This window comes from Martes martes, assembly GCF_963455335.1.
Source record: "Martes martes genome assembly, chromosome: 1".
In the NCBI taxonomy this organism is placed as follows: Eukaryota; Metazoa; Chordata; class Mammalia; order Carnivora; family Mustelidae; genus Martes; species Martes martes.
The window spans coordinates 131,473,638-131,498,566 of NC_137888.1; the positions used below are offsets into that span (position 1 = coordinate 131,473,638).

The window sequence follows — 24,929 nt, forward strand, 5'->3', positions numbered from 1 at the left end:
ATGGCCTTCTCCAACTTGGGGGCCTCTGGGCAGGTATCTCCTTAATCTGGAATGTTTCTAACAGTTGATGCCTAATTTGCTGTGCTCATCAGTGTCTGATAGACAGCCTTGGAGAGATTATCCAGTCTAGGATGAGCCGTAGACAGCATTAGCCTTACCACACTCTCAGCTCCAACAGCAGAGCGTGGTGGGGAGAAAGCTCAGGCCTCCATCTCCGAGAGGTAGCTGTCTGGCTTGTGGAGGGCCTGGGCCCAGTCTTGCGGTGAGACTCTCAGGGCCGTGTAGTATGATGGCCTGGCAGCCGGCCTGTGGCTCCTACCCTGCTCCGGGTGGAGGCCAATGGGGAAGGGGGCTTCTTGGTGGAAGGCCCAGCATGCCAGTGTTGATCCGGAGGGTCCAGCACAGTGCTGGTGGCACAGAGGCCATGTTCCATGTTCACTGAGTAGAAGAAACGAGTGTTAACCACCCCCCCACCTCCCTGGGGCTGATCACCTGTACTGCCTTGGATGAGTGACTCTGTAGTAGGAATGGTAATGGTCTCCATCTCAAGGGAGGCGGTGACAGTGCAAGTATACTGTGTGGTTCTGCACAGGTGGGAGCTATGAAAAATGAGGACTTGCCTATACTGCCACTTCCTAGCAGTACCCAGAACTTATTACTGTCTAAAATGTGTAGGGGCGCCTGGGTGGCTTAGTTGGTTAAGCATCTGCCTTCTCCTTGGGTCATGATCCCGGGGTCCTGGGATCGAGCCCTCCATCAAGCTCCTGGCTCTGCAGGGAGTCTGCTTCTCCCTCAGACCCTAACCCCTGTTTGTGCTCTTGTGCTCTCCCTCTCTCAAATGAATAAATAAAAATAAGAAATAAAATGTGTAGTGTCAGTGCTTTTCACAGACATACTTTTGCTCAACAAATTAAGCCATTTGAAAAGCAAGGCTCTTTTCCATTTTCTCCCTAGGGGATCTAACCTGATGATATAGATTTTATTTTAGATTCGGCAGACCTGTTCTTAATACCTGCTGTGTGCACAGCCCTGTTCCAGGTGCAGCAGCTACAGCAGTGCCTGAAGCAGGTAAAGTCGCTGCTCTATTGGAGTTCGTTCTGGGGCAGGTCAGCCAGAGAATGTCAGAGGTCATCGATCCATGAAGGCAGTAACACAGGGTGGGGTCCTGGGAGGCAGGACTGGCTGGCGGCCGGGGTGCTGTTCTAAATTGGTGTGTAACACTGTGTAACACCAGAGCCAAGACAAGAGGAGAAGAGCCAGCCACGGGCACAGCATTTCTGGCAGAGGAACAGACAAGAGCCAAGGCTTGGTGGCAGGAATGAGCTTGGCGTATTCAGAGGAAGGTGGTAGGATGAGAGGTAGGCAGGGCCCAGGTTGTATAAACTATTATGGGCTTGTATAAGGAGTTGGGATTTGATTCTGAGGGGGATGAAGAAAGGTTTTAAGCCGAGAAATGCCATATGATTTGTATTTTCAATGGGTCACCTCTTGCTCGATAGAACATAGCTTTTGATGGGCTTTGATACCAGCTAGAGGCAAAGGACCCGGTCCCAGGAGAAGTCACAGTGGCTTTGAATAGGGTTGTAGGGGTTCAGGTGGGGAACTAAGACAGAGGAAGGGCTGATAGGATTCACAGATTGGGAGTGAAAGGGCTGTAGTGGATGCAGTAAGAGCAGAAACCAAGAGATTTCTAGCTTTGGGATTTGAATAATCTGAGTAGATAATGATGCATATATTTGCTAATATGGAGAAGAACGAGTTGGAGGAGGGGAAACAAAGTGCTCGATTTTGGAATAATCTGGGGTGGGAGGGTAGAATGTGGGTAGAGTTAGAGATGAAACAAGGTTAGCGGTAAGTTTCATCAGCTCCTATCAGCTGTTGATCTGGGTTACAGATACAGTGGAGATTCATTATACTGTTTCTATTGGTTTTGTATATGTTTCAATTTCCCATAATGATAAAAAGGAAGAAGCTTGGGGAGATAAAAGAGTTTTATGTTAGATGTGTCATTTGAAATGGAAATTCAGATCAGCAGTTGGATATATGAGTTTGGAGTTCACTGCTGGAAATAAAAGGTTTTAGCCTTGTAGAGAGTAGGGGAAGGGGCCTGCAGCTCAGCCCTGGGATGTGTCAACGTTTGGAGGTGCAGCAGAAAAGGAGGGACCAGTGAGGCCAGAGGGAAATCAGCAGGGGGTTGGGGAAGCCAGGAAAAAGGGTTTCAAGGGAGGAGTGGTCAACTGTTAACTCTATGTGGACAGGCATCATTGGATATAGCAAAATAGAAGATGGGTGACCAGAATGACCGCTAGTACGTTGCTGAGAGTGAAAGCCTGATTGGAGAGCTTGTTGGAGAGAGAATGGGAGAGAAGGAGAAGGAAGTGAAGCCAGGGCTATATGCCCTTTTGAAAATGTTTTATGTGAATGTGAGCAGAGAAACGGCCAGACAACTGGATTAAGGGAGAGGCTTGTTTTGTTTGTCTTTTGAGAAGCAGCAAAGTGATGCCTGAATTAGAATCTCTGCTTTGCCACTTATTAGCCTTGGGACCTCAGTTTTGTTATATATAAAATATATAAAATGAGGGGCACCTGGGTGGGGCAGTCGGTTAAGCCTCCAACTCTTGGTTTTGGCTCAGATCATGATGTTGGGGTCCTGGGATCAAGCCCCGCAGTGGGCACCGATATCGGTGTGGAGTCTGCTTAAGATTTGTCTCTGTCCTTCTCCCTCTGCCCCCTCCTGCTTGTGCTCTTTTTCTTTCTGAAGTAAATAAATAAATCTTTAAAAAAAATGGGAATGACAATAATAATGCCTGCTTTCTAGATTTATTGCAAAGAATGCATGAATGAGTGTACACGAAGTGCCTGGCGCGTGGTAAGTTGTGCGTAGATGTTTGCGGCGGACATTACGTGAGTGGAAGATCGCGTGCTTGCAAAATCTCTGTCTTGTGGCGAGGGGAGAAGAGGAGTGATGTGTGAGAGAGGGTACTGCTGGAGAAAGCAGAGAGGAAACTCAGCCCAGGGGGACAAGTTAGCCTTTGGTAGGAGCAAGGAGATTCCATTTGTCATGCCAGGACAAGGTGTGGACAGGCCAAGCTACTTACAAAGGTGTCCAGTTGGCAGGAATTTGTGATCTTTCCTTGTCAGTAAATCACTTCAGTAAAACCAGTTTCTTTTAGTCAGATTCCTACTTATCACATTGGTTTTCTGCCACAGTTTAAAGAATATTTCTGGGCCTTGATCTCCCTATGTGTAAAATGATGTACTATTTTGGATAATGACTAAAATTTCCTTCAACTCTGAAATTCTCTGTGTCCTAATGGTATTTTTGTTTAAGGTTTTCTCTAATCCTGGCTTTGTCTACATTTTTAAACAGCAAACAAATGGATGGGAGTGAACAGAGGAAGCCAGCTAGGTTTCCCAAAGAAAGACCTATTTCCTGCACAGAGAGTTTTGCAGCAACAGTAACAACAAAGTACCCTACATAAAACCAGTTTTTAAAATCAGTATGATGGAATTTCCTTTTAGATGCTGACTCCGTCAAACCATTAAAAATGTGTGCTAGTAAAAGTTGGCAAACCTATTGTTATTTTATTGAACAGTAGAAGAGTCTAAATGTTATTTTATGGAAAACTTCATTTCCTGCCATGTGTTTTAACTTAGGACATGGCTAGTTGAGGTTTTCAGTTGTGAAATCTTTTGATCCGTTAAGCATGAGAACAAGTACAAATGTTAAAAAGTATAGTCTCCATCATGTTTTGCTTATTCGTAAAAGTAAAGAAAGAATGGCATATAACAAGGGCCATGATTACAGATTTTAATTATATGAAACTAGCTCCAGAATAAAATAAAGATGTGGCCTTTAAAAAGATTTGTCTAATGTTTTTAATCTACATTATTAGAATTCTTTATGTAGTATGTAGATTTGTATTAATTGGATAAAATAAAGTATTAATAGGAAGGCATGTGTTAAAAAATAATGAATCATGCAACATATTTTGTGTGACTGGTTAGAGCAGTTTTGCCCGGGTTAGTAGGACTGATCACAACAGCTGTATTACCGTTTGTATTAATAGCAATAAGCATAAAATATCTTGGAACATTTTTGTTCATAAAAGCTATCTAAGTGAAAATATGACTTTTTAATAGAAAGTGTAACTTCTTTCCTTTCTTCATTGAATTTTATATTTGAACATTAGCAAGTGATTGTTGATTTCATTTTCATTGACTGAAGCATGCTGACCTTCCAGCTGAAATTCTGTGCCCCTCTGCCTGGCTCCCCCTCAGTGATTATGAATGTTGGTTTCCCTGCCCCCAGATGACTCTTGAGGATGTTCTTAAAGCTGTCTAGTTTTATCAGTGAATCCGACAGATGCCAGTTAAACTGTTAAAAATGAAATAATCTAGCTCTTGGCTATGTTTTTACAGATTATTATGTTGAAAGAAAATAATGAATGTTTATACAATAAACTTTTTTTGGTATATCTAAGAAAAATAAGAGCAATAACATAATGGAAAGTCCTCTGGTGCATCTTATTACTTTTTTTTTTTGTAATAAGGTATTTAAAATAGTATCTGGCAGACGAAGGAAGATTCCTGTTCTACTGAAGAAGTTCTGCCTTCCCTTACCTCTCTCACAGTATTAAGCATGAATCTAGATTTTCTGTAGTGGTTACCCCTACCCCTCCTTTTCTTCTTAAACAACAAAAGGCTCCTGAACGTCTAATTTTTGTTCAGGAAACTAACTTTAAGTGACTCGTAGTTAGAGTTTTCATTCATTCTGCGAGTATTTACTCAATCTTCAGCATGCATTGAGCCCTGTGCTTGATCTGGGGAATTCATATAGACGCATATTGAACCCTGTACCTGACCTTGGGAGGCTTGTAGTCTCGTGTGGTGGAAGAGACTCGTTCTTGAGGATTGGTGGTTACATTGAGATGTGCTAAGTATGATAAGAAGATGGAAACATTTTATTGGTAGAATTGATGGGGTAGAGAGAAGCAGGAAAACATCAGGCAGGGGTTAGTCTTTGAGCAGGGCCTGGAAGGGTGAGTAGAAGGTTGACGGACGGGGCTGAGATAGTGGTGTGTGCCAAATGACCTAGGCAGGGTTTTGGGAGGCTGGCAAATGTCAGGTGCCTTTGAGAACCAGCAGATTGTCCAGCTTGGCTGGTAAACCACTAGCCTAGGGATACAAGAGAGGTCAAGCTACAAAGGCCATTTAGCGTTTTTTGTTGGGTTTTTTTTTTTTTGTTTGTTTGTTTGTTTGTTTTCCAGTTGAGTGTTAGCCACTGAAGGCTTTTGAGCTGGAGGGTCACTCAGTGAGGTCAGAATACTAGCAGTATTTAGCTGTTGGCTGCTTTGAGAGAAACAGGAAGGCTAAGGCAGCGGTTCAAGTGAGAAGAAATTCTTGGCTTAGGATGCCAGTGGGTAAGCATGGGGAGGAAAAGACATGAGCTGAATTTGTGAAACTTGTTCATGGTAGGGACAGGATGCTTGGAGGAGAGTCAAGGATTCTGTGTGTGTGTGTACATTTACACGTATACATGTACCAGTTGAAAATGGATTTGACTCTTGAGTTCAGGATAAGAACTGAATGGAAATCCTGGTGAGGGGAAGCAGCTGATTCTGTGGGACCCTGTCTCTGCGTCTCCAGTGCCAGGCAGCACATGCTCAGGGAATGTTTGTGGAAGGGATGAATATGGTGGATTTCGTTGGACACATAAGTGAGCTTGCTGTGAATAAGGGGCCAAGTGCATCTAGGTTCAAATCCTGACTCAGCCATTCCTGAGTGATCTTGAGCAAGTTACCGAACCTTTCTGTTGCCTCATTCAGAATGGAGGGTAGCAGCATCCGTTGGGATACAATCTAATTATTCCTATGAACTAAATGAATTGGTGTCCATGAGACCCTTAAGCCCGCACCTAGAATACACCTGAGATAAACGCTCCTCAGTCATTGGGTGTTACTCACAGGGGAGCACAGATGTGGGCCTGATTGCCAGAAAAGTAACGATGAGTTGGGGTGAGGGTTAGTAACTTTGAGAATGCCTGAGAGCTGTGGCCTAGAGGTGGGAGAGGGCGTGGGAGTGAGGCAGTTTAGAGGGAGAGGCCATTGAGGAAGTACGAGGACCGGGTCGGAGAGGCAGGAGGAGACCTGGAGAGTTCCGTATCAGCTCTCCCAGGCAAGGAGAATGTGTCAGGAGGGAAGGAAGTCAAAAGTATGGAGCGCAGAGAGCTCAGGGAGGGGGAGAACAGAGCCTGTACATTTGAGTTTGGTTGTTCAGGCAGGTGTCCATGCACTTTAGAAGTTATTGCTGGAGAGTGGGAGCCCAGTTAGCTGTGTTGACCAAGAGTGTCAAGGACAGAGAAGATTCTGTTGAATGAGCAAGGATCAGTAGAGCCAGAGATTAAAGACAAGATTTCTAAAATAGCTTAAAGACAGTATGGCTTTGAAGTCTGTTCTGGCGAATAGCTAGGATGTGGTACGAGACCACTGTACTTTACAGGTGCTTAGTGTTGTTCATGAGAATAGGCCCCTGGGGGTGTGCAGCACTCAGTGTGTGAGGGCCTGCGTGGCAGCCCTGGGGTAGTTTTGTATAAATATCAATATATGAATATAGGGTAATGTATAATATAATATAATAAACACTAATAAGCTAATTATAACGAATGCATTAAGATACATTATAACCGACATTGAATGGGTACTTACTACAAGCCAGCAGCATTATAAGTGGTTTGCATGTATTACTTCTTTACTTCCCCCCTGCAGCTCTGAGATACAGGTGTTGATCTTATTTTATAGCCGAGGGGAGACTAGGTAATGTGCCCAGAGGCCCACAGCTGCTAAGTGTGTGCTGGGGGCACGATTACACACCAGGCAGTGTGCGACAGTGTGGTGACAGAGCCCGTGCTGTTGGCAGCCACACTATGCTGCTGCTTTTTATTCTGTCCTTGAACTGTTTAGGGCAGGCAAATGGCAGTAGGTACCGTGTCTGATAAATAGGAGGTCTAAGGGGAGGAATCATGACCCTGAAGGAAGGGGCCGGTGGGAGTAGGTTCAACCCTGGTTTGGAGAGGGAGGGCAAGACTAGGACCAGAAGTGCAGGAAGAAGCTCGGTGTGGACACCCCCCACTTGCTCTCAGGAAGAGGAGAAGGAAGACTGGCAAAAATCCAGAGGAAGAGAAGCAAGGGATTTTATGGGAGCAAGAGAAGGGTAAGACATTTCCAGAGATGTTTTGAGTCAGTGAGAGAGACCACCATCCATCTGGAGAACTTTGCAGTGGGTTTTTAAAAGTTGTTTCCCACTGGTAGTTGGATTCGACCTAGGCCTGTTGGAGAAGGGGGCTGAAGGAGCCAGCTTAGGGTGTGAGGTCCTTTGATCTTGACAACTTTCCAAGGCACGCTTGGGTGAAACAGTGAAGCTACCACCACCTAAGGAGGATGACTGTATTTTGGTCACCTGCTACTGCTTTTGTTTGCTTCCAGAAGTGGAGTTGAATGGCAGTCAGAGGTCAAGGAGAGAGTCATATCGTCATATTGTCTTTTCTCCTCTGTCATGAAAATAGATTTCAGGAGGAAGAAAAACTCAAAGGTAGAAGAAACAAAAAAGGAAGGAAGAAACAAAAAAGGAAGGAAGAAACAAAAAAGGAAGGAAGAAATAGAGGCATTTTGAATTTGGGGCATGCTGAGGTGTGGATGACACTGAGGAGAGCCTAGCTCACACTTTAGGATTTTCTAGAAACCAGATATGTTGTTTCGAATAGTGCTTCTCAAGCTATGTGTAGTGAAGGGCTGTTTTGATACTGTTCAAAGGTTGTGAACTGTTTGTATTTTATAAAAAATAATCAACACTCATTTAGAAAAAATAAAAAAACCAAAAACATAGCGAATACAAACTCAATTTGTTGTCTATAATTAGATTCAACAGACTGTGAAATTGCTAAAAAAAAAGTTTCTAGTGCTTGCTTGTAATTTCTGAAATTTGCTAGTCCTGGACTTCTCGCAGGCTCAGAACACACACAAGCTCATATCCTACAGTGGATTTCACTTTATGTATGTCATACATACTCCCACTAGGCAGGTGGTTCACAGGGCTCCCGTTCCCACAGGCTCTTTTCAGATGACCCAGCCCAGTACGTGGAACATACTAGATGCTCAACAAACCAATACTTATTAAACAGCCCCTTTAAGAGATGAATTTTGTCTGCAGAATAAAATTCAATTAGTAGGATGGCAAGTCTCTCAAAAATAATTAAATTTGTTCACCAGGTGGTGGGCAGCATTTTAAAGCAAAGTGTGCTTTTCCTTGGTTTGTAGTTTTCAAAAATCATGTCTTTGTAGATTTCAACAAACCTTAGTTACCAGAAAGCCACTGTTTGTTCCTGGTGTGTAGACACACTAACCTCAGCCACAGTTCATCTCTTGGCTCTAGGTTGTGTCAGCTGCTAAGGTGTGTGGGGCTGCGAATGAGTCGCCGTCTGTGAAGAGGCTCCGCTTGCTTGTTGCGGATAAAGACTTTTCTTTTAAAGCTGGCCAGTGGTAAGTGGCTTTTCTGTTTCCGTAGTGTTGTGTGTTCAAAAAGGTGCTGTCAACTACAAGGGCTTATTTATTTATTTAGAGAAAGAGAGCAGGAAGAGGGAGATAGGGTTGGAGCGAAAGAGAGAGAAAGAGAATCTCAAGTGGACTGTCGTGAGTGCAGATCTAGATGCGGGGCTTGATCCCATGACCCTGAGATCATGACCTGAGCCAAAACCAAGAGTTGGATGCCCAGCCAGTTGAGCCACCCAGGTGCCCCTAGAAGGGCTTATATTTTCTTCTGGAAACGACTACTGACTAGCTGTTTCTCCTGAGGAATAGGAATTCTAGACCATCTCCATTCAGGAGGAGCCTTTTTTCGGCATGGAGAATCTGATTCCCTTCCTCACCCCAGAGTTCACCTTGGTTTTGAGCTCTTGATCTTCTCAGTCATAGATGAAAATTGCAGCCTTCAGTATTGTAGATTGAAACAAAGCTTAGTTCTGAGCCACGGACCTGATAACTGATGATTATGCTCTTCAGAAATGGTTGCTATGATAGAATCCACTGGAATAATCTAATCTGCTTGATTATTTGTTGTTGGGGATGGATACATTTTTTTAAAAATTAGTTGTTGTGTCAGATAGAGAGTAAACACAGCAGTCTGGAAAGAAGAATGCCCAGTTTGGTCACAGAGCTGACCACCCTCTCGACTGAATTCCTGCCTTACTTGTCTGAGTTGTATTTAAATATTTTGCTGAATCTATTATCAGGATTCCCCAATCAGGCCCAACCTGCACCACGCTCCTGATTCTGCCCAGTTTGACTCCCTGCTGAATGGGGTGGTCTGGGACTGGTCAGAATACTGACAGGCCCAGCTATCCCACTGTTCCTGCGAGTGGCCTCACCGAGTTACAATTCAAGTGGAGTTGTAAATAAAGCAGCTTGTATTTCCTTAGGAAAGGTGTGTTTGGGTGTATGTTTCCTTTATTTAAATAAAGCATTCATTTCTAAGTGAATTTCTGGCGTGTCAATCTTGGTAGTGTTTCTTAGGAGTCACTTGACTAATTTTGGCAGTCCATCTGGAAATGCGGTTTTGTTAGGAGGAGGATGTGTGATAATAGCGAGAGAGCAGTCTTGTGTTAATAGTTTGCCTTTGAATTTAGAACTAGAAAACAAGATGCTGATTGCACTAATTTGCGTTTGTGAGGCAATTTACTGCAATCTTTGCACATGTTCAGTGATACATATTAAATGCATTTGGGCTGTTTTAGGGGGGCGGGCAACATTTTTACCCTTCAAAAATAGTTAAGCAGTTATTCCATTGAAAAGTGGAAACTTTAATTGTAGTGATCTGTCTTTCCATACTTCCCTTCTGTGGAAGCGTTTGGGTCCCGTGCACAGCATTGTCTCTGGGCCTTTGGCTCTGGATTGCATCAAGACACTGGATTAGAGAAGGCCCGGGCGCTGGTTTATAATGCTGCTACCTTGGTGTGCCTGCAAGTGTATTAGCTCTTGCGAACTGCAGTTACCTGATCAGAAAAATATATAGTGGTATTTTTAGTGATTCAGAAACAAATAGGGTTCCCTTGTGATCCTCAAGGTAAAAATTTTCAGGGTTAGTGTTCTGTATCCCATATTGATGAATGGATTTGGTAATCTCACTGATGTCGGGACTGGCTTTAGAATGTGCCTGACAGACTCCGCTCCAGAGGGCAGATGTCTCAAGGGTCATCTCTGGCTATTAAGTACCGATTGATCTTTCCCTGTCAGGTGTCCATCAGCATTCATTCCTGGCATCTGAATGTCCCCTTTTAAAAGATTGCTCCCTTACCACTGACTTCGTGTGTGGCTCTGGGGGTTGTAAGTTCCTTTGGGTATTTGACTGCTTGGTTACAGGATGGCCATTTGCTTGGGTTGGTGATGTCTGCATCTTCGGTGCTGTTGCTGGGATGGCTTTCGCTATGTGCTCTCTGAGGCCATCAGCTTGGTAGTAAGCTCTGTGTGGCATTCTGGGGAAGAAGGGAAGGGTCAGGGAGAGAGAGACATTATGGCTGTAGCTTCCGGGCAGCTGGTACAGTTAGGATTATTGGAGTGGAGTGCCACTAGAGGTAAGAGGGTTGTTCTTGGGCTTATCTTTGGGGTCAGAGATTGGGCCATGATCCCACGTCTCTGAATTCCTGACCACTGGCCTCCTCTGACACCTGCCAGACTGACGGGGAGGCTCTGGATGAATGTTCTGAAACTTTGGGTAGAGAGTTCCAGGTAGACCCTTCAGTATAGACCAGACATCAGCCTCTGGGGCTCTTCCTGTGCTATACAGAGGGGTCTAGTTCCTGTACTGGGAAACCAGTTCCAAGAACTCAAGAAATCCAATCTAAAGAGGGTACTCCCTCAAAACCATTGCTCCTAGGAGCAATGGTTTTTAGGTTTTTATCACCAGTAGATCCACTGCCTAGCATGTAGCTCCTTCATGAGTCCCACTCTTGACCTAATCAGTTCTCCTTCCTGATAGTAGAAAGGTTGGGATTCTCTCTTGGGGCTAGAGTGCCACCAGCAGTCCTCATGTAGTGTGTGCGTGCCTAAGGTTGGCAGATTCAGTGTTCCTTGCGGAGCTCACTGCTGTGGGCGGGGTCCATCCCCTGAGGGAGTCTCTACCACAGTGTCATATGCCTAGTTCTCTGGAGACCACATGACTCACACGCTGTCTTTTCTAGCTCTGTGTTGTGGGTAGTTTCTTTCTCTGAGTTCAGTTTCCATGTCGTTAAAGAGGGAATAGTAATATTCCTTTGTTTTGGGATATGTCAGGTGTTTAACACAATGCCTAATGTTTAACTTCTTTAGTTTGCTTTTGCTTTTTGTTATAGCTGGTGTTTCACTCAGTCAGTTAAGTCATCTGTGCTGGTGAGGCCCAGGGGACAGATTCCAATTCTTAGTTCCTTGGCTGGTTCCCCTGCTGTTTGGAAGAGCAGCAGGCCAGATAGTAGTGGATGAGTGCGCATCTCCACTAAGATGGCACCCTTCCTGCTTAGTCAGTACACATTCCACACTTGGGCTTGCATGGCACTGAGGGGAAGGAAGCAAGGCCAAAGCATTTTTGGAAAGAGCAAGGTCTTTGACTTAATATGAGAGAACATAGTTTTCATGTTGGAAAGTGAGTGAGAGAAGGACTCCAAGAAGAAATAGAGGAGAGGAGTAAGATTAGAGAAAAAGGACTCTACCCCTTCCCTCTAGCAGGGCCGTTGCATTGTAGACAGCATCTAACCTACATGGCCGCATTCGGCAGCCCTGCCCCTCACGTGTGAGAGCCCTGTGTCTCTCAGCACAGAGACAGTGCCGCAGTCCTTGGTGTCCTTGCTCAGACTGTGTCCTCCTCCATGCTTGTCTGGTGAGTGTTGTATGTCTTTTAAGACTCCTCTGTGAAGTCTTTGTTAATCCCTCCTTGCCTGGTAAAATTGACTGCTTCTTCATTTGCTTCCCTCCCTCCAAACAGATGTTTAAAAAATAAAATAGTTGGTTTTATTAGTATTTTCCTGATAAAATCAGAATCACATATGTAGGGACTACGAAGAAATCTACACTAAGTACCAGTTCTTCCAGACAGGTCTTAAGTGATGGGCATTTTCTGTCCTCCAAGCAGATTTTTGTCAGAGTCCATGTAATTACATTTGTTAGTTTTCCTCCTGTTAGGGTGAGTTTATTGAGGGCAGGAATCCAGACATGCTGGCATCTCTACCTCTGGCACCGACAGTGGTGCCTGTAGATCATGAGCAGGAGCTGTCTGTGGTGTGCGCCTAGGGAATGAGGCAGGGCCTCCAAGCCTCACACTGAGGACTAAAGAGTTGTAGGATCTCATGGTAAAGCATCAACATTCAGCCGCGACTTGTGTGTCTGCTGTGTGCCGGGCACTGGGTGGCATCTGTGGGCGGGACGGGGCTGTCTGGGGTCACAGCTGGATGCGGATATGCGGCTTCACTACAGAAATAGGCTCTTCCTCCCAGTTCTTCTAATATACACTCACCTGAGAGTGCAGTAGGTGCCTCAGCTCTCGGCTTCAAGAATGCTAATCTTGCAAGGGGCATTTTTAAGTGTACGTGTGTGTGTGTTTAAAACTTAAATTTTTTCTTACACAGATGCTTCATTAAATATGTATCATGCATATTTTCTTAAATCCATTCAGATGAAGTTTTTATGTCATTTGAATTCTGTAGCATTTAATGAGGGAGTCATTCTTTTTAAAGGTTGCTTTCCAAAGTTACTAGAGAAGGATCCCCTTTCACTCACCTGAGAGAATGATCTTGATCAACGTCAAGCAGCAGAGGGCGCTAGAGTTCAGGAGATGAAGCCGCAAGAGTAGCTCGTCGATTAACTTATTTTTTTAAACATGGAAACTGTGGAGATACTATTATATTTCTTCTCAGAGAGCATACAGCAACTGTGTTAATAAATATTAACTATAGTTTTTTTATATTTATATTTTATTTTATATTTATATCTTGTCTGAAATGAAAAGGAAATAGGGGCTGCTGAGTGGCTCAGTCAGTTAAGCACCTGCCTTCAGCTCAGGTCATGATCCCAGGAGCCTGCTTCTCCCTTTCCTGCTCCCCCTGCTTGTGCTCGCTCGCTCGCTCTCTCTGTGTCCAATAAATAAATCAAATCTTTAAAAAAAAAAAAGGAAATAAAAATACTGGTGGAAAACAATCAAGTGACTATAGACAAAAGTATTCTGGGGACCTTTTCTGTAGCACTTCCAGTCCAGACTGGTTTTTTAAGACTCAGAAAATGTCCAGATGTTTAAGGCCAAAGATCAGAAGAGAACATCTTTTAAGGTCATAAATCAAATCAGTAGAGAACATAGTGTGATTTTCATGTAGGCCTCCTGGCTTACGTGAAAATAAAATAATGGGGATAAATGATACTTTTGCTCTTTGATGGCGCAGAAACATCTAGATTGGATGTTTGTGTTGTAGACATTGGTAGTACTGTGCTTAATTGACTGAGCCACTCAGCCACCTCTATTTCCTGCTCATTTCAGAGAAGATATAAATCTAAAAAGATTATAGTTAAATTCTGGATTCCTTGAATTTCCATATTAATTTTATGATCAACTTGTCAGTTTCTGCAAAGAAACCAGCTAGAGTTTTGATAGGTATTGCATTGGATCTGTAGATCAGTTTGGAGAGTATTGCCATCTTAATATTTTTCTTTCAGTCCATGAACATTAGATGTCTTTTTATTTATTTAGATCTTCTTTGATTTTTCTCCATAACGTTTTGTAATTTTTCAGTTTGCAAGTCTTGGATACTTACTTTGTTAAATTTATTCCCAGTTGTCTTATTCTTTTTTATGCTATTATAAATAAAACTATTTTTCTTAATTTCATATTTAAATTGTTAATTGCTACTGTATAGAAATACAATTGATTTTTATTACTCATGTATTTTGCAACACTATTTGAACTTGTCTGTGAGTTCTAATATTCTTATAGTAGATATAGATTCCTGAGGATTTTTTTTTTTAAGATTTTATTTATTTATTTTAGAGAGAGAGAGAGAATGAGAGACAAAGAGAACATGAGAGGGAAGAGGTCAGAGGGAGAAGCAGACTCCCTGCCAAGCAGGGAGCCCAATGCGGAACTGGATCCCTGGACTCCAGGATCATGACCTGAGCCGAAGGCAGTCGCTTAACCAACTGAGCCACCCAGGCGCCCTCCTGAGGATTTTCTATATACAACATCATGTCATCTGCAATTTCTTCCTCTCTAATCTCGTACCTTTTATTTCATTTTCTTGCTTAATTGCCTTTGCTAGAACCTCTAGTACAGTGTTAAAAAGAAGTGGTAGGAACTGACATCCTTGTCTTGTTTCTGTCTTAAGGGGAGAAACTTGTCGCTTTTCTCCGTTAAATGTTGGATATATTATAGATGTCCTTTATTAGATTAAGGAAGTTCCCACTTATTCATAGTTTGTTGAGTATTTTTATGTGTTAGGGTCTTAAATATTGCCAAATGCTTTTTTTTTTTTTTTGCATCTATTGAGATGGTACCTGGGTTTTGCCCATTATTCTACTAAGTGGTGTATTTCACTGATTAATTTTCAGATGTTAAACCAACCTAGTATTCCTGGGATTGTTGCATTATATTCACAAGGGTTATTGAACTCTAGTTTAGTTTCTTCTTGTATCTTTGTCTGGTTTTGGTAGCAGGGTAATACTGGTCTTATAGAATGAGTTGGTAAATGTTCTTTTCTGTTTTTTTGGGAAGAGTTTGTAAAAGATTAGCATTCTTTAAATGTTTGGTAGAATTCACCAGTGATGCCTATCCTTTTCTTTCTGTAAGTCTTGAAATTAACTAAAACAATTTACTTGTTAGGGGTCTAGATTTTTTGTGTCTTCTTGAGTCCAGTTTGGTAATTTCTGTCTTTTTAGGAATGTATCCATTTCATCTAAGTTACCCAAATTTTTGTCATACAATTTTTCATGGAATTCCTGTAATAACCTTTTCTATTTTTGTAAGGCTGGTGATGATATCCCCTCTTCTACTCTTGATTTTACTAATTTTATCTTTTCTCCTAACTAGCTTAAAGTTTGTCAGTTTTAGTTATTTTGTTGCCCACTTTCAGTTTATTTGCCTTTCTTTATAGGGTTGATTTCTTTATCCCAGGAGTCTCAGTGGTTGGTGGGTTCTCAATATGCTCCAGCCCCAGACTGCTGGAAGAAGAGAGGATGATAGAATTGGCAGTGAAATATACGAACCACCCTCCTGCTCTCTGGATTCACAATCAGGTGAGCAAACTGTTTAAACTTGGAGATCTGGGCATCTCTTCCTACCCACAAAGTTTGTGCTCAACTCACTTAATGCACCTAAGAAACCTAGGCTTGAGTGGGAGGGGTACATGCTCACAATGAGCTCCCCCCCACCCAGTACTCAGACTCCATAATGGTCAAAGAAGCAGAAACTTTCTGATGCCTTAAGGAAGATGCAAAGATACTTTGGGATCTTAAAATATCTTCTAGGTTACCAGTGTTCAGTTGAGTACTACTTTAGTATTGAAACATTTTACTTTAAGTTTCTTTAAATTGGCTCTCTGTCTGTATGTCTTATAAATGGTAAATCTATAAATCAGGTTATTTTGTCCCCTAAGTATCTTAAGTAAAAGGAATTGAACTATCGTTCTGTCATTTGGAAAGGTAGTGGTTTCTGATTACATCCCGCTTGTGCCCAGAGCTGAGTGCGGCTAAATCCATGGTGCCATTGCCTCTCTGGAGAGCTGTTCATGCAGGATCCTGGCAGGAAATCCACATTTGTGGCTTATCACTCATGTTTCACCACGGGACCTGACACAATCCCACATAAGCTGACTGTTCGTTACCTCCGAGAACTCCGATAACAAGGAATGAGCTCAGCACAAGTCAGTTGTCTTCCTAGTTTTTGACCATCCCTTTTATTTCTAGAGTGTGCCTTCTGTAGTTACCAACAACCTCTGTCCCATCCCATCCCATCTTCTTATCTTTGCCAGAAAGGAATGTACCAGTACAAAAAGTGTAGCTATAGATAAACTGATTTTAAAATTTATATGGAAGGGCAAAGGGACTAGAATAGCTAAAACAGTTGGAAAAGGATAAACTGGCAAGAATCACATTGCTCAAATTTAAAATTAAAGCTACAGTAATCAAAATAGTGTGGTCTTGGTAAAGGGATGGACACATAAAATTGATGGAACAGAATAAAGAGGTCAGAAGTAGACCAACACACATATGGCCATTTGATTTTTGACGACAGCACTGAAGAAATTCAGTGGCGAAAGGATAACCTTTTCAGCATGTAGACAGTGCTGGAACAGTTGTTTATCCATATGCAAAAAAAACCTTTGTCCTAAGCGTCCTACTATATGTTGAAAATTCACGCAAAATAGGTTGTAGACCTAAGTAGAGGACACAAAACTATAACGATTTTTGAAGAAAACATAGGAAATATTCTGAACTTGAGGGCAGATGTGTTAGGACATGACACCCAAAGCCAGATCCGTAAAAGAGGAGATTGATTTATAGGACTTAATAAAAGTTAAAAACTTTTCTGCAAAAGTCACTGTTAACAGAATGTTAAGAAACAAGCTGCAGACTCAGAGAAAGTTATTTGCACATTAGATATCCAACAAAGGATATGTAATATCCAGAATACATAAAGAACTCTCAAAAGTCAGCAGAATGGAAACAAGCGTAATTTAAAAATGGGCAAAAGACTGAATAGACACTTCACTAAAAAGGATATAAGGACAGCTAGTAAGCAATGGCAAGATGTTGACCACCAATAGGGAAACACAATTTAAAACCGGATATAGTGGGATATCACTACACACCTATTAGAATGACTAAAGTTAAAAATCCTAACAATACCAAGTGCTGGTAAGGATGTGGAGTGACTGGAACTCCTTATATAGCTTATATTGCTAGCAGGAATGCTAGATACTGCTGCCAATTTGGAAAACATTTTGGTAGTTTTGTATGAAATTAAATGTACATTTATCATTAACTCCTAGTAATACTGCTCCTGGGTCTTTATTCTAGAGAAACTGAAAGCTCTATTCATATAAAAACCTGTATGTGAACATTTATAGTGGTTCTAGTCATAATTATCAAAACTGAAAACATCCCAAATGTTCCTCAAGAGGTAAACAGATAAACAAGTTGTAATCCATTCATACAATGTGTTGTTACTCAGCAGTAAAAATGGATGAACCATTCATGCACTGCACTTGGGTGAGTGTCAGAGGCCACATATTGAGTGGAAAAAAGCCCGTCTCAAAGGTTACGTACTCCATAATCCCATTTTTTCACACTCTGGAAGACAGAAATACAATGATGGAAAACAGATGAGTGGTTAACAGGGGTTAGGGGTAGGGAAAGGTGTGAGCATAGAGGGAAAGCAGGGGGGCGGGTGGGGAGTGACAAGACTATTCTGTATGTTGGTTTTGGTGGGAGGTAGGCAGATCTATGTGTCTTAAAATTCACAGAACTATACTCCCTCCCCTGCTTCCGCAAGCAAGTTTTACTGCAAGATAATTTATTTAAAAAAAAAAAAAAGGTTTTTAAATCTATAGGGGCACAGAAAATGTCTAATCTAATTATGGTTTACATGTCAAGTTGTATCTGTTCAGAATAAGGCAGCTGCTTGCCTTAGCATTTCCATTCTAAGTGTATCCTGTCACATTTTTACCCTCTGACCTTCTGAGTCATTCCTTCCATGTGTCCTCATCTGCCTCATTCCTTTTTAGATTCTTTTTGGATTTCCACCCATTACTGTCTGTAGGCTGTATCCTGAGCCTCTAAAAAATGCCGTGGGGGTGGGACCGACAAGGTTTCCATGCATCCCTTGCCCAGGGTTGCAGTGAGCTTGGCCATATTGGCTCCTAGGGCCATGGAGCTCCCTCTGTTTATCTGCCTCCCATGTGACCTGACCTGGTGCTGGTCTACAGCCCCCTGCTTGGTTTCATGCCTCATTGGCATTTCAGTGAAGGAACTTATTCTTGGAGGCTGTAAAAAATCTCCAAGTGGCATTGCTTGAATGCACATTTTAATTGTAGTGCCTGCTCCACTCTGCCCGGTGGGAGTTGCAAACAGCCCTTATGAAGTCAGATTTTTCTTGGAGCCATTCTCAGGTGGCTGTTTTCCTCCTGAGGATTTGTCTTATTAAGCCATTAGGGTGGACAATGGAGGCACGTGAATGTCTGGGTGGCAACAGGCTGCTCTGTTGGGACATGGGATAAAGTGCCATAAATGTCTTCCTTTATTTTATCTGCTTTGGCTCGGGCTCCTGGCAGGGTAAAGGGTTCTAGACGCCTATTGTGTGCTGGGCTCCGGTTGCTGTGGAAAAGTTGTTTATTTTACAAGTAGAAAATCTATACCCGAAACATGGCCGCATAATGGAAGGTAATGTCTTTTTGCTCACTTCCGTATTACAGTGTACGGTACTCGGGGTGTTGTGTTTGTGCTACCCTGGCAGCTTTTATTGATCAATAAAAGACAAAGATGGCTTTTTGTTCTTTCCAGATGCTAGCAAATGAGAAGACAGACTATTTAAGATTATTTTGTCACCAAGGAGATGACAGGCCCATTTTCTTTTCTTCTATTTTTATTATTTTTTTAAAAATTTTTTGGCCAACTTTCAGGTTTTAAAAATACTCTGGTTTCAAAAACAGTATCCTAAAGGCTTTGTTGTCATTACTAAGCCTGCTAAAGATGACCATTGGGGAAAATGATTTCTCTCTCATTTCTTCGTCTCTTTTACTCTTCGATTCTTAGGGATAAAGAGAGGTGCACAGGCAAGCGAGACTGGGAGGGAGGGGACAGAGAGATTCAATTTGTTGGCATCATTAGGCAGAACTTCTCATACCATAGCTTCTGTTTTTGAAACTTGCAAAGAAGGGGCATTTTAAAGCATGTTGGTGGCCAGTATAGTAATTCCTAGATTGTACTTATTCCTAACAGAATGCTCCCTTGCTGCTCATTTCTTTTGTCAAAAATAAAACTCACCTATCCTCCTCCATATAAAAATGGCCCACATATTTAAGTTTAGATGTTTTTCTTTTCCCTCAGAGAAAGGATTTCCCTTCATTTAATAGTTTTATACCAGAAAGGACCTCTTTTGTGAATTAAAATAATTTTCATTTTTTCTTCTATTTCTCTGAGATTAACTCTTCTTTGAGATTTGACTTCTTTTAAGTTGTAAAGCCCCAAAGTAAAGTCATGTCAAAAAGTACTTAACTGCCTACCTGCCATGCAGGGCGCCGAGGAGTGAGTGCTGAGGGTTTGGTCTTTAAAAAGCACATTACAACTTACTGCTTCTTAGGAGGGAATTCATTTCGTTGATTTACATCAGGAACATGTAATGGAGCCAAACCTTTGCTCTGCATACGAATTTCTTTAGTCCTAGATTGTTTTTTAGTGACAGGGAAGAAGGGACCAGGCACCCCCAGCACTTTTTCTTCACTGGCGGCTTCAATGACTAGAACCCTCTCTTATAATAGAGCTTGATGCCAGCAGGGAGTACCTTCCCACCAGGTGTCATGTGATGGCCACCACAGCCCTGTGAGGTGAGCAGGACAGATGTTGGTACCCGTTTAAGAGATGAGGCAGCAGAGGCTCAGAGACATGAAGGAACTTGATGGATTTCATAGACTGTGATTAAAATTCAGTCTTCTGACTCCTGCGTCAGTACAGTTTCTCCAAACTAGAGGTCTCAACCCTGTCAGATCCAATGCCCTCTTTCTAGAACTCTCCTGAAATGAAATTCAAAGTTAATGTAATCAACACATGAAAGATTTTTTTTTTGGGGGGTGACATAATTCTCTTAGGTGTAATGCCAAGGAGAAATAAAAAGAAGGGATTCCTAGTCACAGACCATGTATTTCACTAGATCAGTGGTTGGGCAGATCTTAACTAGAAGAGAGAATGAAGTGGTCAGATGGCTGTTTCTCGGCATAGAATCAGCGTCGTGAGTGCCCTGTCTGCAGGTGCGGATGGGACAGGCGGTTGTGTGATGACGAAGGACCACACATGCAGGTTTCCAGCTGGCATGTTGTTGGCCAGAACAGTGATGAACATATTTGGTGATGTTCTGGATTCAGTAGAGTACAGTCTACACAATGGGTACATTCTAGAAAATTCAGACTCCACTAGATCCATACACAGTGCTTTGTTTTTTTTGTAAATGAGTTAGGATCTAGGCTCAGATCATTACAAACCAGTTTTCACCTCCATGTATGTCCTGTGGGCCATTTAGCAATTTCTGCAGGGCAGTCCTGTGCATTGGCAATGAGGATATGCTGCTAAATCGGCTGAGTACGAAAAGTCGTGATTTGCAGGATTTGCTGATCTCTGTATTGCAGATATTCCCTCAATGGCTGATCTCAAACTACCAGTAGAAACTGGTGCACCGGGCTCCTGGGTGGCTCAGTCAGTTAAGCATCTGCCTTCAGCTCAGGTCATGATCCCAGGGTCCTGGGATCAAGCTCTGCATCAGGCCCCCTGCTCAGAGGGAAGCCTGCTTCTCCACCTCCCTCTGCCTGCTGCTACCCCTGCTTGTGCTGTCTTTCTCTCTCTCAAATAAAAAAATCTTTAAAAAAAAAAAATACTGGTTCATGAAATCCTTTAAAATTTCACCATCAGCTGAGTGGGAGCCAGCTCCAGGGCACTGCTAACTTCACAAGACACCTAGCATCTCTGGTCCTGCCCTCTAAATGCCAGTCGGGTTTTCCAAACCATTCTGACAATAAAAAAGTATCACCATGTATTTCCCAAACACCCCCTTCCAGGGCTGCTGTCACCCCCATGGAGAACTGGTGCGTTCAGCTCTGATGGTGTTTCCTAAGTGACCTCACCCAACAGGTGCTCTCAAGGGTGGGCAGGTATGGTAGTCGCTGCCTGGTGAGGGAAGCCTGAGCTGCCCATTCTTGCTGCTCCGGAGAGAAGTGAACAGTCCCAGTCAGCATTGTAGTCCCAGCCTTAAGCCTGTGCAGCAGCTCTGGCTGTGCCCTGTTGGTGGCCCGGAGGGAGCTTCCCTGGGACCCAGAGTCTTCTCTGACCAGCCCAGGGCAGCCGCAGTGTAATGACACCTGCCCCACCTGCCTGTCTCCACTCCATGGCTTTGACCAGAAAAGGAGCACCACTCAGGAAACTCCTGCTTCAGAGCTGTCCACTGGGTCCAGTGTCTCTCTCACAGCCCCGTTCATCCCCTAAGAAGTGAACAAGTGGCAGCATGACTGAAGGGAGTCCCCTCTTCTCAGTTCTGGAGCGACTGTGCAGTATGGATCACAAAGGCAGAGGAGCAAACGGCCTACATAATGGACAAGTGGAACCAGGTCACAGGCCCCCCGACAACTGAGAGTGGCTGTAAAAATCATCCTCCACACTGATAAAAAGGCAGGAGGTGGATGTAGTCCGTTTTCTTAAAGGCGAGCATTAGGTGTAAGGCCTGTGCCCCAAGGCACTTAGGGATCTTTTCCTTCCTGCCATAGTGTACACTTGACTCGGAAGTGGCCGTGAGAGTGGGCGGAGAGTTCTTCTTTGACCCGCAGCCTGCAGATGCTCCCAGAAACCTCGTGTTGATTGCAGGGGGAGTCGGAATTAACCCTCTGCTCTCCATCCTGCGGCACGCGGCTGACCTGCATAGAGAATGGGCAGACAGAGGAGGCGGCTACGAGATGGGGACGATAAAGCTCTTCTACAGTGCCCAAAACACCAGTGAGCTCCTGTTTAAGGTAAGGGAGAAGCGGACGTGTCCTAGCTTGCCCTGAGCGAACGCGTGGTGGGGTGTGAGTCGTCCACGGAACTTTCTTCCCGTTACTTCTGTCTTTGCCAAAAGAGTTTGTTGCAACATTAGGCCTGGCAAGGCTTAACCATGCTCAGGTGGGGAGTTAAGCAACACTTGTTAGGCAGGACAGCGAAACAGCTAGTGTTGAGGCTTCCAGTGAAAGGACAGGATAAGGACAGGTTTGGTGGGCCTGACTCGGGGGGCGGATGTACAGAAAGGTCACCACAGCCCAAGCGGCCGCGGAGTCAGGAGACCTACAGAGGGGCTCACGGGTACAGGTGGAGGTGAGAGGCACCGAGTTTGGCCCCCACCGGGTGAATGAAACCTCCGTCGGTTCTGTCTGTTGAAAGGAAGTACATGGGACAGGAGAAGCCTTTCACTCTGGATTGCTTTGCAGCTGCAGGGATGAACAAAAGAACAGACACAGTTAAAAGACACAACTGTGGTCAGTGAAACTGCTGCTTAATTGCCAATGCTTGAGGAAAAGGGAAAAGAAAAAACTCCCGGAGAGTTAGTAATATGCTTGTTAGCATATTCAGATTTCAATTAAAGCCAAATAGCCCTCTGTACTCAGAAGGCTCCGGCCCGCTAGGCTGCAAACAATACCTCTCTAAGTGGAGAGAGTGGCAGACGTGTGCAGAATGGGAGTCGAGGTTCAGCGGCAGTGGCTGTGCACATCTGTTTTGATTTTTTAAAATTGTAGTGTGACCAGATACGTTTGACATTCCAGAAAAATATCCTCGATTTAGTAAATGAATTTCCTGAGAAGATTGCGTGCCGTTTGCATGTTACAAAACAGACAACACAAATCAGTGCAGAACTCAAGCCATACATCACGGGTGAGTCCCTTAGAGGGATCTGGACTCTCTCCACACAGTTGTGTGGTGGCCCCGGGCAGCTGGTGGAGGGAAGACGCTTTCCTGTCGGGAGTTGCCGGCTGGGAATGTCCCTACCTGGGGAACTGGGAGGTGATTCATCATGGAAAAAGGAGGAGAGATTTGGTGGGATTTACTTATTATATACAGGGTTCTTACTGCCCATGTTAAAAATTCATTTTCCACATATTTTAAAGGGACCTTTGCGTCATCGCTGTAGTATGCATACAAAGAATTTATGTTCCAGCCCCGACTGAATTGATGCCATTTGCCATTAATGGTCATTTAAATTACCCGTGGTTTCCCCTACTTGGACAGTTTATTTACTTTGCTGAAGCCAGTCCTGAATCTCTACCAGAGACCAGGAAGCTAACTGGCCCTGTCTGAAGAGTGCATGGTGGTCAGCGCCCCAGTTGGCTCGCCATACGCTTGGGGAACCTGGAGGTGCACCCTGTCCCTGGGTCTGGGGCCCGGGGCTGCCACCAGGCATCGGCGTGAGTGCGTCCGCACTGGACTCTGGGGGCTTGGGTTACTGGAAGTAAACCCCGCTGCTGAGTTGTGGTTAATCCTTCCTCGTTCCAGTACCAGCATGCTGGGCTTATTTGGTGTTATCTGTTTTTCTGGTAGAAGGAAGAATAACGGAAAAGGAGATAAGAGATCATATTTCGAAAGAGACTTTGTTCTATATTTGTGGCCCACCTCCAATGACAGACTTTTTCTCCAAGCAACTGGAAAACAGCCATGTTCCCCCAGAACACATTTGCTTTGAGAAGTGGTGGTAGGGAGCGGGCAAAGGTAGAAAAGAGAAAGGTGCGAAGTCTCCTCAGGACAGCAGCAGAGACAGGATTTGTGGCACGACGGATTTACCCCTGCTTGGCTTTGCTTTTTTTTTTTTTTTTTTTTAAGGCTGAACTAAGTGACCAGATGGAGTGTAAAAGAAAAAAACCAGCTGACAGACTTAGATGATAAATTTTTTACAAAGACTTCATTGATTAAATTATTTTTTACTTTATTGATTTTCTTTTATTAATAACTGTTTGATTATCTCATGATGTATCTTGAAGTGGTCAATAAAGAGTTTCTTTCCTCTTAGGGAAAAAGGAGACACAGACTTAAATTTAATCATATAAAAATGTCGTTTGTGTGTAAAATGTAAGCTCTCTTTATTTGATAGCACAATAAACTTAAAATTTAAACAAGTTCCTAATAATTTTACTTTGGAAATTTCTTATATTTAATGTCTTCATTCACCTTCCTATAGCTGGAAGCCTTGCTTCTTCAGACCATCAAAGGTGGGTTTGGAAGTGGAAGATTATGAGGAAAACTGCTTTAGGGAATTGAGTATCTGGCATGTTTGCTTAATGTTAATGAATGTCCTAAGTATGTATCCTGACTAATTGTTAGTTTCTTCTCAAACAAAACCCTTCCCGTGCTCTGCGTCTTGGCCGCCTGCCTTCACACCCTGTGTAGGAGGCGGCTTCTTGTTTGGGACAAAGGCACTGGTGACTGCTGGATTGTATATCGGACCTGCCTTCAGTGACTAGGCTGGCTGGCTATAAGAATGTGCTGAGGATTGATTAGGGGGTACAGAGCCACTTCCAAATCCTGTTTTCCTGTCTTTTATTTCATTTCTTTGCCCGGGTTCTTCTTGGCACCAGCAGCTCTTCAACACATACTTGTTAAAGGACTGAAAGAAAGCAAATGACATTTAACTCCTTGCTAAGCCCAGGGATGGGGGCAGTCTCCAAGATAGTTAGAGACAATGGGGGAGCCTCATCTCATCCCAAGGCTGCTCTAATGAAACTGCTAGAAAGCAGACTGCTGTCCTTACTTTTGTTTAGATTTTTATAAAATCCAAAAGGAGGGCATAGGTTGAGGCCAGGCCATTCTTTCTGTGACACACAGTGTTGGGCCCAAGGCTACCAGCTTGGAGAACACTGTGAGGGTAAAGGGAATCTGGGGAGAAAGAAAGATCAGTCCTGGGGACACAGGAGCCCCAGCTGGGATTCTGTTCCTGAGCTGCCGGGAAAAGACAGCTTGGCCCTTGTCATCTCTGGGGCTGTGGGCCTTACAGTGTGAGGACTTTGGGGGCTTCGACACATCATTGACTTTTGGGGCCTGATGATGGCTGGCACCAGTATTCCAGCCTCTGCCCCATTTTGAATTTTGTCAAGTTTTAAGCAGAGATCATTTCTCAACTGTTTCAATCCCAGATTTAAATTCAGCAGGAGG

General features: G+C 43.5%; 1 protein-coding gene across 4 annotated transcripts in view; it reads left to right on the top strand.

Annotated features, from left to right (window-relative positions):
* Positions 1-24,030, top strand: part of OXNAD1 (oxidoreductase NAD binding domain containing 1) — a 37,113-nt gene extending 13,083 nt beyond the window's left edge. For 2 of the 4 annotated variants that reach the window (XM_080821709.1, XM_080821710.1), the window contains exons 4-8: positions 8,431-8,537; positions 15,155-15,296; positions 21,527-21,769; positions 22,553-22,661; positions 23,325-24,030. In XM_080821709.1, coding sequence (XP_080677835.1) covers positions 8,431-8,537; positions 15,155-15,296; positions 21,527-21,769; positions 22,553-22,661; positions 23,325-23,479 — 756 coding nt within the window. In that variant the 3' untranslated portion in view covers positions 23,480-24,030. The remainder of the gene's footprint in view (positions 1-8,430; positions 8,538-15,154; positions 15,297-21,526; positions 21,770-22,552; positions 22,662-23,324) is intronic. The other 2 variants (XM_080821711.1, XM_080821712.1) reach the window with 2 other exon arrangements.
* Positions 24,031-24,929: the final 899 nt, after the last annotated feature.